This window comes from Emys orbicularis, chromosome 2, assembly GCF_028017835.1.
Source record: "Emys orbicularis isolate rEmyOrb1 chromosome 2, rEmyOrb1.hap1, whole genome shotgun sequence".
Taxonomy (NCBI): domain Eukaryota; kingdom Metazoa; phylum Chordata; order Testudines; family Emydidae; genus Emys; species Emys orbicularis.
The window spans coordinates 237,664,080-237,676,465 of record NC_088684.1 but is presented as its reverse complement, the minus strand read 5'-3'; the positions used below and the strand labels follow the sequence as shown (position 1 = coordinate 237,676,465).

The following is a 12,386-nucleotide window of genomic DNA, read 5'->3' as shown; positions in this document are numbered from 1 at the left end:
GTGGACAGAAGTCGTCTTCTTTAATGCTGGCCTCCACCACATCCTGCCTCACATCACAGTTGCTTGCCTGGTGGTAAACTGTGAATGTGGCATCAGGAATTTAACTCCTACATTATCAAAGCAAGGTGCCAGCATTGTATGGATTTCTACAGGGCAATAATAAAAATACATTGTGCTTATCCAGCACTGTGTCTTCTCCAATCACTAAACAGATGTTTTAATAATCTTCATAACACTGCTGGGACTTAGGAATTATTTTCTCCATTTTGCAAATGAGGAAACTGAGGCACGGACAGGTCAAGTGGACACACGGTGAGTCGGAGACAGAATCTGGAGCTTTGCCTGAGTGAGGCCTACAGGACTGGGCTGCAGCACTGCTTTAAGTTTCTGATGTGTATTTGTATATAACCAGTGGTGTATCCTAAAAATAAGCTCTATAAAAAAGCCGGCCTCCCATTAGTACTCAGTAATAGTAAACACAGAATAGCATAAGTTCTATGCATGGCTCAAGGGCACTATATGGCCCCCAGCATTTATCTGCAATAAATTTTAAGTCTATGGGCTTAAATTCTGCCTTCACTTATACCCATCTGACGACACTGATATCCGTTAGGTTTGCAACCCTCCAGGATTGGCTTGGAGTCTCCCAGAATCGGCATCGATCTCCCAGTGACCATTGGAAGCAATCCAGGAGATTTTAATAGGATATTGTAAGAAAATGACATTGTCGTGTTGGGAAAAAAAATCTCCTGGAGTAGCTTCAGTCAGAGTTGGCAACCCTAATATCAGCGGTAGTGCACGGTGTAATTGAGAGTAGTATTTGGGTGCTGAGCCCTTATATTCTGCATAGATAATATCATTATTTATACTGAATTACACACACACACTACATGAAAAGACCATTAAGATTCCGAAGTCAAGCACTCAAAATTTAGGGAATGACAGAATTAAAGTTACTTGGTCAGCATTAATAAACCCTTGTGTGTCTGCATTAGGGGACAGTCTTCGGTTACATAGGGTTACCATCCGTCCGGGTTTCCCCGGACATGTCCGGGTTTTTCAGCTTTAAATGGCCGTCCGGGGGGAGATTTCTAATCAAGTAGAAATGTCCGGGATTTCCCCCTTCCCCTCATGCAGAGTGCGGCGCGGCTGATTGGACGCCTGGCCTGATTGAAAGCCGCTCGCAGCCACTAGGGCCTCTAGCAGCCAGAGTCCCTCCCCCTCCCCCGCTCCCTCCTCCCCCACAGAGCAGCGGGGCAGTGTTTGAGTCCACCTGGAGCCTGCAGCTCTCCCTCTGCCTGGTGATCTGGGGGAGCAGGGCAGGCGGCGGGGGTGTAGAGGCTGCAGGGGCGAGGGGGTGCAGGGGCTGCAGGGCGAGTGGGGAGCAGGGGGCACAGACGCTGCAGGGGTGGGGGGATGCAGAGGCTGCAGGGCAAGGAGGAGCAGGGCAGGCAGGGGCATAGAGGCTGCAGGGGGGTGCAGGGGCAGGGCAGGCGGGGGGTGCAGAGGCTGCAGGGCGAGGAGGAGCAGGGCAGGCAGGGGCATAGAGGCTGCAGGGGGGTGCAGGGGCAGGGCAGGCGGGGGGTGCAGAGGCTGCAGGGCGAGGAGGAGCAGGGCAGGCAGGGGCATAGGGGCTGCAGGGCGAGTGGGGAGCAGGGAAGCGCTTAGCAACCCCCAACCAAGATCAGAGTGGGAGGGAGGAGGGGGAATGCAGGGTGCTCAGAGGAGGGGGCAGAGTTGGGGCAGGGACTCTGGGGAAGGGGTTGGAATGGGGGCGGAGAAGGGGCGGGGCTGGGGGCGGGGAAGGGGCGGAGTTGGGGCAGGGCCGGGGGCGGGACCGGGGCCCCGTGGAGTGTCCTCTTTTTTAAATGTTTGAATATGGTAACCCTAGGTTACATGATCACTGTAGCAGGGTGGACACCCGCTCCTGTCCTGAGGGGCTTAAAACAGCCCTAGGAAAGGGCTGTGGGAGGAGAAAGCAGCCACTGGGCTGACTGGGGGGAAGCAGGCAGAGCTGCAGCCACATCCCAAACAGAGCCCAGCTGACCCCTATAAGAGGCTGCGAGCGAGGAGCCCAGGCAATCTCTCTCTGCCTTCAGAGAGAGAAGGGCCTGGCTGCTGGGAAGCTCATGGTGCCTAGAGTGAGGCAGGGCTGGGGAAAGGCCAGAGAGGCTGGGGAGCTCAAAGCTGGCAACTCCCCAGGCTGCAGGGCGTTATCCAAGGCCCCATAGAGGCACTGGGTTGCAGAGAGAGGCAGCAGGTCCAGACCCAACCTTGCCTATGATGAGTGGCTTACACTGCAGTCTGCCCCAGGGCGCGGGGGCTAGTTGGTGACTGGCAGTAGCCTACAACTGAGGTGAGGTAGGGATAGGGGATGGGGGTTCCCCGGGGAGGGGAGACCGTGAGAGAGAGAGAGAGAGAGAGAGGTGAAAGAGGCACTGGAGTCCAGGGAGGGACATGGAGCCAAACGGCAGCGGGACACCGGCCAGCAGAGGGTGCTCGAGAGGCTGAATGAGCTAATTCCCAGAAGAGACAGCAGGAGGCGCTGCAGGGGTGAGTCCCATTGCTACAAACACATACTATTTCTTCCACAGGGCCCCTGCTTCATTCAGTGCACAGGATGGTGCTATTCAACATTCAGTGCTAGTCAATATTTCTTTTTATCCTCAGCATTCAATGTATGCCCCCATGCCATTCAAACCCTGCTCTGAAAGCAAAATTATTAACTTCCTCATGGGCTTTTTTATACCTCTCATCCCTCTAGTATCTGAGTGCTTCATAAACACTAATGAATTTATCTTCACAACACCCCCGACAAGTAAGGTGGTAGTATTACTCACATATTTCAGAAGGGGAACTGAGACACACAGATGTTAATGTTGAAAGTGCATACTACTTTTGGGTGCATGATCTGCGATGCCCAGGACTCAATATTTCAGAGAATTGTGCATTATACAGCGCTATATATGTTAAAAGTACATCTCCCATTGACTTCAGTTGCAGCCGTGAATGCTCAGCACTTCTGCAAATCAGACCCCACTGCCTCAAGTCAGGCATCCAGAAAATGAGGACTACACAATTAGTATCAGCATCACATAGTAATAGGGTGACCAGATGTCCCGATTTTATAGGGCTAGTCATGATTTTGGGGTCTTTTTCTTATATAACTCCTATTTGCCCCCACCCCTTGTCCCGATTTTTCACACTTGCTGTCTGGTCACCCTACATGGTAACTCTGTGGCAGAGACAGGGCTAGAATCCAGTTCTCCAGGGCAGTATTCAACTGCTATAACAACGAGACCATCCTTTCTTTTCCTGCAATCCTCTGCCTCATTCACTACACACCTTACAACTTCTGCAACAAATAAGAGGGGTTTCCTGCATAACTTTGATTCCTTCCATAATCACTGTTCATTCTGCTCTCCCTACTCTTGTTTCCTGTGCCTGGAGCCACAACTCCCCCTGACTATAGGGAGGAGAAACTGCAGGCAAAGGCCTGCTCAGGCCCCACCGTCCTGGGCTGGAACATGCTTAGTCTCTCTGTGGGGATGGTGCATGTGCACTCCTGTCATACAATGCAGCGAGCTCAGACTGTCTCTTTGGGGAATTTAGCTGTTGAGCTCTAAGAAGTCTCTACTGAACACATGCAAATTGAGATTTTCAGAGCCTCATAACTCGGACACATTTGGACAGATTTTCATGGGAATGGTAAAAGGCACATCCCTGATAACCAGTGAGACATGCCCATCTCCTCCAAATTTCAAGTCCCTGCTCTCGAGCATTTAGGTGATAACGCTTCTCAATTTGGGGGGAGGGATAGCTCAGTGGTTTGAGCATTGGCCTGATAAACCCAGGGTTGTGAGTTCAATCCTTGAGGGGGCCACTTAGGGATCTGGGGCAAAAGCAGTACTTGGTCCTGCTAGTGAAGGCAGGGGGCTGGACTTGATGACCTTTCAAGGTCCCTTCCAGTTCTAGGAGATGGGATATCTCCATTAATTTATAATTTATTTTATTTAATTAAACAGTTATAAGAATTTTTTTAATATGTGCAAAACAACATTATTTTTTCTCTAATCTCATTCTGAGAAACCATTGAACCATTTTTGCTGAAATTAAAAAAAAGAAAAGAAAAGACAGCCGAGGCATTTACCAGCATGGAAAGTTTCAGCCCAAATAATTAAATCTTGGCAAAGTTATAAGCATCTGACAACAGGTCTTACAATTGGAAGTGTCAGGCAACCTTAGCTATAGGCATTGGTACTTGCATAGTAGCCTATAAAATTAATCCACTTTTCCCTGTCATTATTATAAATGTGAATTTTGTAATCAGAAATGTCCTTTGGCTGTTAAATCAGACAGTATGCATGGAAATAATGATCAGCTATAAAGGGTAAGAAGGGCTTTTACGCTTGTATTTTCCACACTATTGCTGTGCTGTTAGGTAGAGATTTTTTGTTTTTTTTCCACCACATTTTAAAGAAAATCTCTCATTTTTTTCCCCCGGTAAGGCTAGGGCTGGACGTACCACCATTGTGATAGCTCACCGGCTCTCCACAATCCGGACAGCTGACATTATTGCTGGTTTTCACAACGGTGTTGTTGTTGAACAGGGAACACACAATGAACTCATGACACAGAAGGGTGTCTACTCTTCTCTTGTGATGCAGCAGGTAATGAGATGTGATCGAGCACTCCTGACTAAATGCTTCAGATATACTAGCCATCTCTCTACTCCAGTAAATTATCTGTATATCTCACTCACAGGTGCTGATTTTTGTATTCGCTGGTGGGTGCCCTTCCTGTGTGACCTGTGGGCAGGGACTCGGGGGGGAGGGAGGGAGAGGGGGAGGCTGAGCAGGGGTGGGACCTCTTTGTAGTGTGCGGGTGGGGCCTTAGGGAGGAAGAGGCCAATCAAGGGAGGGGCCCTAGGGTGGAGTGGTGGGCGGGGCCTTGGGGCGGAGCAGGGGCGGGGCCACAGCCCAGGGGTCCACAAAACATTATCCAGCCATGGGAGAGCTGAACACCCCCTATTTTTTTTTGGTGGGTGCTTGAGCCACGGAGCACCCACAGTGTCGGCGCCTATGATCTCACTGATACTATTGCTGACACATGCAGGTTCTGCACTCAAACAGCTGGGCCATTTTCGCTTTGCAGTTTCTGCATGTTTTCTAGTTGAGTGAAAGTTGATCAGTCAATCTTGTTTTTGAGTTGGAAGTGGTTGTTTTTCACCGGTAGCAGTGCGTCACATTTACCCAAAGTAATGAGTCAAAACATAACTGAGCAGAAGAGGTGGATGACCTCATACAGTTGTTAGATCCCAGATTTGACTGACCTATATAGATAGCAGGGGGGGGGGGACATACAGAGCCAAATTCTCTGCTGGTGTAAGTTGCAACTGCACCAACTTATCCTGGCAGAGAACTTGGCCTATACAAATTACAATGTGAAAGTGACCATGAAACCAGTGTTTTTGTTTGTTTCCATACCAAGTATACTGTTCCTTCCCCTTGCTGCAAAGTGTCTTGTGACTGTGTATCACTGTTCTTTGCTTGTCACTAGGGTCATGGTGGAAACACTCAAAATGGGATGTCAGAAGATGAAGACTGTGAGGAAGAGGATCTAGATGATCTCAGGATGGAGAACCTAACTGATGTTGGTGGTTTTGAAGAACCAGGAATCATTGAGATGGGAAGCATTCCTAAGGGATCCAGAAGGCATAAAAGCAGAAAGACCTCTTCTAAGAAAAAGTCGTCTGAAAAGAAGAAGAAAACAAAGGAGAAAGAGGTTAGTGTTAAAATTTAGTTTAATCCTAAAGTTTAGTGATAGCTTGTGAGAATAGGAACAAAGGTGATTCTGGTTTCTTTTTTTTAAAAGGCCTTAAGCCATGTCACCTTTGCTATGATCCTGTCATATGCATCATTGACCTGGGTGAATACTTGAATTGGGAATCTTCAGGGAGAACACAGGTCTAAATAAATCAGTCTGACTTCTTGAGACCAAATTAACCTGATACACAATATGGTGTTAAGGAGCTTTATGCTTGTTATCTTTTTATTAAGATGTTCAAACAAGTTCTCAACCTCTTGTCAAACTTCATAAGATTACGGTGTTAAGGCCACTGTCCTGGCCAAGTTCCTACTCAAGTAATTAAATTATACCTACTTACACAGACATGACATTTTACCAGTGGATGACACGATCCTTGTGATATGTATACCAGTTTTTAAAGCACTTTGGGATGAAAGGTGCTATATAAATGGAAATTATCAAAATTAATAATAGTGTTGGTCACATACTAAACAGAGAAAATGTTCAAAACTCTATTTTGAAATGCAGCCTAAATTAAAACGATAGAAAAGGTTTATCTTTTTCTCCAACCACCTCTCTCTCTGTTTCAATTGGGCCAGCTCCTGAGGTCCTTACTCTATTTTTATTCAGACAAAATTCCCCTTCATGTTAAGGTATTTTGCCTGAGTTAGAACTGAATAAAAACCAGATAAGGGCTTCAGGTTTTAGGCCCTGCTTCAATGGACTCATTGAAGTCAATTAACAGAATTTCAGTGGTCCCTGGATTAGACCTTGGCCATGGGACCAATTAAGGACTTTATTGCAGAATATATATAGTTTGAACTGCACACAGTATAATTATTCACATCCTTGTATGAGTCTGGTTGTAGAAGACCTACAGAACATTTTTCAATCATCTGCCAGTGCAAAGAGCTAGAATATAAATTTAGGGTGAAATCCTGCTGACATTGAAATCAATGGGAGTTTTGCTGGGATTTCTCCTATAATAAAAGGTTTGATTAGTGAATACAATTTCAGAATCCATAACGTACCTAACCTTGCCAGATGTTTCTGTTTGTTTCTCAACCTTTCTCAGCTCAGACCTTATTTGTAATGGTCTGTTATGACCCAGAGACTTCCTGAGACACTCCTAGACTCAATGCTCCTCCCTCCACCCCCTTTGCAGGGATCCGTCAGGGGCTTGGTGGGCCTCAGAGCTAAGATTCCAGATGTTCTAGCCAGATGTAAATAGCTGGGGAACTCCCCCCATCAGCAACTGGGGGAAGGGGTGGTAAACCAAGACACCCCCTCCAAAAACACACAACCCTCCCCCACACACAGCCCATGGGGTGGGGGAGAGAATAAGGGGTGGAGAGGAATAAGGGCTGAAAGTAAAATGGAGAGACTGGGAGTCTGGGGATGTAATGAGGAAGAAGTTGGAAGGTCTGGGGAAGGAAATGGGGGTAGAGGGGTGTGGAGATGCAGTTGGGGGCTGGGGGAAGGATATGGAGGCAGACAGGTCTAGGGGAGGGGTGGCAAACGTCATGCAGCTCCTGGAGAGAAGAGGGTAAAGGAGTGGGGGGATTTGGAGTACAAGGGTTACAGTGAGAGGTTGAGGGAAGGAGCTGAGGGGGCTGGGAGCCAGGATAGGTGGTATGACAGAGGGAGGATCACTTGGCTGTGGGGGAAGGCTACATCATTGGGTCCAAAATGGGGTGCAGGACAAGGGTTATGGAAGAGGGAGTGTTGCCCAGCTGTGAGGTGGGGGTTACATCAGGGAGCCAGTGTTTACCAGAGATTGGGATACCAGCTGCTCTCCCAGCTCCTGTCCCGCAGGGCTAGCTGGGCTTGGCTCCTTCCTCCAGGTGTTGCAACCTCAGAAGTTGCAGCACTGCTCAGGTTTGGCCTGGCCCCCAGGATGAGGGGGCCAACCAGGCCAAATTTGTGAGAGTGGCGTTGTGACCACGTGCACCTGGTCACAAAGCCAGAGAGGGGAGCTGAGCCCATCCAGCCTTGTGATCCTTAAACACGTTCAGATGACCCAATTTTGGGTCGCAACCCACCAGTGAAGAAACCCTGCTCTAGGAGCTCTTTTTTTATTATAGTACAGTCTACAGGTAGAACACGATGCAAACAATAAGCACTGGATGCATACTTACAATGTATCGCCCAGAAGTCCAGAACACACTTTTATCTATTCATAACCGTTGCATTTGGGCCTTGTCAGAGGAAATAGATGGCAAGTTACATGGCTTCAGAATTCATACTATTTGCAGTAAAGTGAAGAAATCAGATGGGAAGACATGCAATTTTTGATGTCACAAAGTTCAGCAGGCTTGTATGGTTGAAGTGTGGACAGGCTTTTCCAGTCTCTGAAACACAGGCAAAGATAACCAGGCGAGGCCATCGCAACTGGCTGAAAACCTCATCTAATAATTTGTACCAGTTCCTATGTTTTCATTTCATTTTCCACAACTTCCTCAACAAATGTATGGATATTTTGAATAGTTCAGTGAAGCTAAACTGAACTGCCATGTATTTTTCAAGGGAGATGAAGCCTAAATCACTGTTTCATATGCCTTTTCCATGCATCTGGTAATGATAGTCTGTATTTTGTAAAAGACAAAACAGACTAACTGACATAAGTAGACCCAATTTTATTACTGCCAACCCACTAGCATTTAGCAGAAGCTGAACTAGACTGATCTCTTTGTGCTCAGAACAGTGAGACTTTTAGGTCGTTATAATGATTCATGTGTTAAAATTGCAATCCATGGTCACTGACCCTATTGGATATTTCACTGAACTATATAGACCCCATACCACCCACCCCCCAGTTAACCTTTTGTTAAATTTATGCCTGCAGATTTTTTTGACTTGCAATTGCAGTTTTAAGACCTTAAATTACAGAGTGGCAAATCTTCAATATGTTTGCTCATTCAGTGTGTACGTTGGAGACTGGGGCGAATTATCTGTGAACAGTTGCTAGGACAGTTTACTGATTTACCCCCTAGCTGAGGAAATTGTCATGTTCCACAACTTTCAGGGAACAGTTGAATTTTATCTCTTATATAGGAGGAAAATCTCCCGGCTGTGCCTTATTCCAGAATTCTGGCTCTGAACAAACCTGAGTGGCTGCATATATTCTTTGGCGTGATTGCTGCTGCCTTCTCTGGTGGCATCCACCCTGCATTTTCTGTTCTATATGGAAAAATCGTTGGGGTAAGTTCAGAACTGTATGGTAAACTAACGAACCAGGCACAAATGCAGAACTTTAAATCCTGCTCGACCCTCCAGCTAGTCCTCTCTAGTGATGCCTTAGAGCCTCCTTCTACTCCCACTGTCACTGAACTCTACAAGTCTTTCCATTGACTTTAGTAGGAACTTGATCAAGCCCTTGATCTCCTCTCCCCACTTGAGATTTCTTGCCTATTTTCCAGCCCCGTATTTGGAATGACTTTACCTTTCCAGTGAAGCAAATCACGTTCCCTTATCAAACTCAGTTTTCATTTACCACTCTCCACTGTTGTGCACATTCCCTGCCTTGTACCCGACCCTACTCTTTGCATTGTACCCATTCTCTTCGGACAGCAAGCTCCTTCAAGGTACCTTGCATTCCAACATGGTTGTAAGTACCAGGGACATCCATGGGACCGTCTGAATAATTAACCCCTTAATTCCTGAATCATTGCAGGAGAGAAAAGGAGTCTTCCTTTGGATTCCAGTATATGATTGTTGGAAGCTGCTGGGAGTTGGAGCAGCAGCCAGGGGGAATGGTTGGAGGAAGATGTTGAGGGAATCTTTTATCTTCAGGCAAGAGAAGAGGGGTGTTGTAGTCAGCTGGAGGGGAGGTGGATGGTCTGACGGAGTGACAGCATTCAGTGGAAGGCAGATAAGAGCTGGTGAAGTGGCAGCCTGGAGGCAGGGTTTAGTGGAACTGCAGCTCACAGGCAAATGAGGAGAGGGTCTGGTGGAGAAGGAGCAGCTGATGAGAGGCAGGTCAGCTGGGAGAGGTGGAGTGACCTCCTGGCCAGCAGCAGAAAGCTGAGAGGTGGCAGAGTTCAGGTCCCGGGGAAGAGCTGAGAGAAGGTGAAGTTCAATAGTTTCTACAGTGTTTCCTGAGCTATTGTAACTGGTGGTCACTTTGTGCTTTTCTTACATAGGCTTTTTAAGAAACAGATCCTGAAAAAAGGAGCAAAACCACCACATTGCTTTCTCTAATGTGTCTTGTACTGGCAGTGATCAGCTTAGTAACACACATAATCCAGGTAAACGTCACGACATTGAAAAGTCAAAGCTGAGTATCTGGTCACATACATTATGGTCAAGATTTTCAGATCTGGTTGAGAGGCTATGTTGGGGACATAATGCAGCTTTGTATTCACTATGTTTCTTATAAAGTGTTCCAGAGCCAAGCCACTGAATGACTCAAGTGGCTGGTATGGAATACAGAGCCTTACCCTTCCCGATTGCCAGTTACAAAGCAGCCCAGGGCAGCAATGTCTGAAAGGTGCTGCTGACCGTTCTGTGCCCTAGGGGGAATGTGTTTGGGCACAGCCCAGTTCCACTACATTGGTGTGTACGTTACAAAAAACACCGGCCCAGTCGGCACTGTTACATAGCAGAGTGAGTAGTGAGGCTAAGGAATGAGTAAGCAGGGAAGGTGACTCCACTGCTGACCTCTGCAGCTGGCTGTGGAAGCATGTGGGTGGGGCAGTATGAGGAAACTTCAGTTTCCAGGAATGTGTGTGGTACCTTTCACCAGCTTTAAACTAACATCTGAAACCATATCCCAAAACACTGTGTAGGTTCTGTAAAATGTGTGGCTGAATGGTTGAAATACCATCACATTTACAGCGGGTTGTTCTAAATATGACTGTACAGCCTAGCACATACAATTCAACTGTTTTATTTCCCATTCTCCCTTTTCAGGGATTCATGTTTGGAAAGTCTGGGGAAGTTCTGACCAAGAGATTGCGATCTTTGTCATTCAAAGCATTGCTTCAGCAGGTATGGGCCACGTTTCTGGGTCATAGCGATAGACAGCAAATATGCAGCACTCCTGCCATGTGAGCCAGATGGCTTTTGTGGGCTGATGTGTGTATAACAGCATGAAAATTCCTGGTTCCCTGCAGCCTGTGTAGAGCCTCCCTCCAATACGGCTTGGAGAGAACCCATCCTTTTAGTGAAACTTCAACAATGCACAAGCGGCAAGTCTCTGAGCACACGTGCAAAACAAAATAAAGCAAAAACATGTACAAATTAACTCAGTGCTGCTAGGAGAACTGTCTAATTTTGATGCCATCTCTTTCAATATCGACCATACTGAAGAGTGTATAAAACATGCATGTATCTGAGTGCATTGGTATATTTGCAGAGATTAACAAAACAGAAGTTAAATCTCTATCTGACCCTGATGGTCATGATATAAATGTTTAGATAAATAGGTTTAGATCTGTTTGCATCAAACTCCATAGCAAACGGACCATATCATAACAGGTATATAGGTTCTCAAAGCATTATCTTTGCTCACTAGAGTGATTTCTCTAGTCAAGGTGACCAGCTGGATCGTGAATGATTTACAATAATATTATTGCAACATGACTGCCCTTGGATACTCCCTGCTGATGGATCCCTGGGAAAGGACACACCTCTATTTGTTCCTTGCAGAGGATTCTCTGTGGGTGAATGATTAGGCACCCTGCACATCCATTGGTAGCGCTTGGTATCACAGGGTTCTGCATATGCACAGGAGCATTCTAAGGGGTTAGGGGAGGAGAGGGAAAATTACAAAAAAAACCCCAAACCTCTCCTTCTTTTCCACTACCTTTAAATATAATAAAAGTTGATTTTCCTCCCACATGCACCCATATTGATCAGGAATAGCTCTACAGAAGTCAGTGTAATATAAAAGGTGTACTAGAGGAGCACTGTGCCTACCAGATGTTGGTATGGGCGTGGAAGGCACTGTCATTATGGTGTAAAAAGAAGGAGGAGTACTTGTGCCACAAGTACTCCTTGTTCTTTTTGCTGATACAGACTAACACGGCTACCACTCTGAAACCTGTCATTATGGTGTATGACACATACGTGACTCTAAATTCTAAAATCTTTGCAGTTGTTAGCACCTGGATTGTTAACAGTTTAATGTTCTGAGGGTAAGAATAGTTTATTTTAAGCTGGTTTTCAGTTTATCTGACAAATGTTATTCATCACAAAAGAAAAGTGAGTATCTTAATGGTTATGTTGTGTCTCTCTCTCTTCCCCACACACACATGCTAGTCAAGCTTTAAATATCCATACATTGTAGTAATGACCCTGACAAGTCTGAGTTACGATAAGAACATTTCATTTGCAAAAGCAAAAATAACTGAACCATCTATTCCTTTGCAGGAGATTGGGTGGTACGACGATCATAAAAATGCCATAGGGGTTTTGTTAACCAGACTAGCTACAGATGCTTCACAAGTCAAAGGGGTATGTTTGTTTTTGTTTTTACATTTTGCTTACAAATATGAATTTCACTGTTGCCAAGGGACGATGAAATTATTTTGGACAACGAGTTGGTAAATCTTCTCTAGAGACTGGCTGACACATTT

General features: G+C 46.2%; 1 protein-coding gene across 1 annotated transcript in view; it reads left to right on the top strand.

The window, feature by feature from the left end:
- The window catches only part of LOC135873815 (ATP-dependent translocase ABCB1-like), a 70,469-nt gene that overhangs the window by 31,694 nt on the left and 26,389 nt on the right, over nucleotides 1-12,386 (top strand). Inside the window, exons 15-20 of the mRNA XM_065398429.1 lie at nucleotides 4,509-4,670; nucleotides 5,560-5,784; nucleotides 8,863-9,028; nucleotides 9,967-10,055; nucleotides 10,720-10,797; nucleotides 12,181-12,264. Of these exons, the coding sequence (XP_065254501.1) occupies nucleotides 4,509-4,670; nucleotides 5,560-5,784; nucleotides 8,863-9,028; nucleotides 9,967-10,055; nucleotides 10,720-10,797; nucleotides 12,181-12,264 (804 nt within the window). The remainder of the gene's footprint in view (nucleotides 1-4,508; nucleotides 4,671-5,559; nucleotides 5,785-8,862; nucleotides 9,029-9,966; nucleotides 10,056-10,719; nucleotides 10,798-12,180; nucleotides 12,265-12,386) is intronic.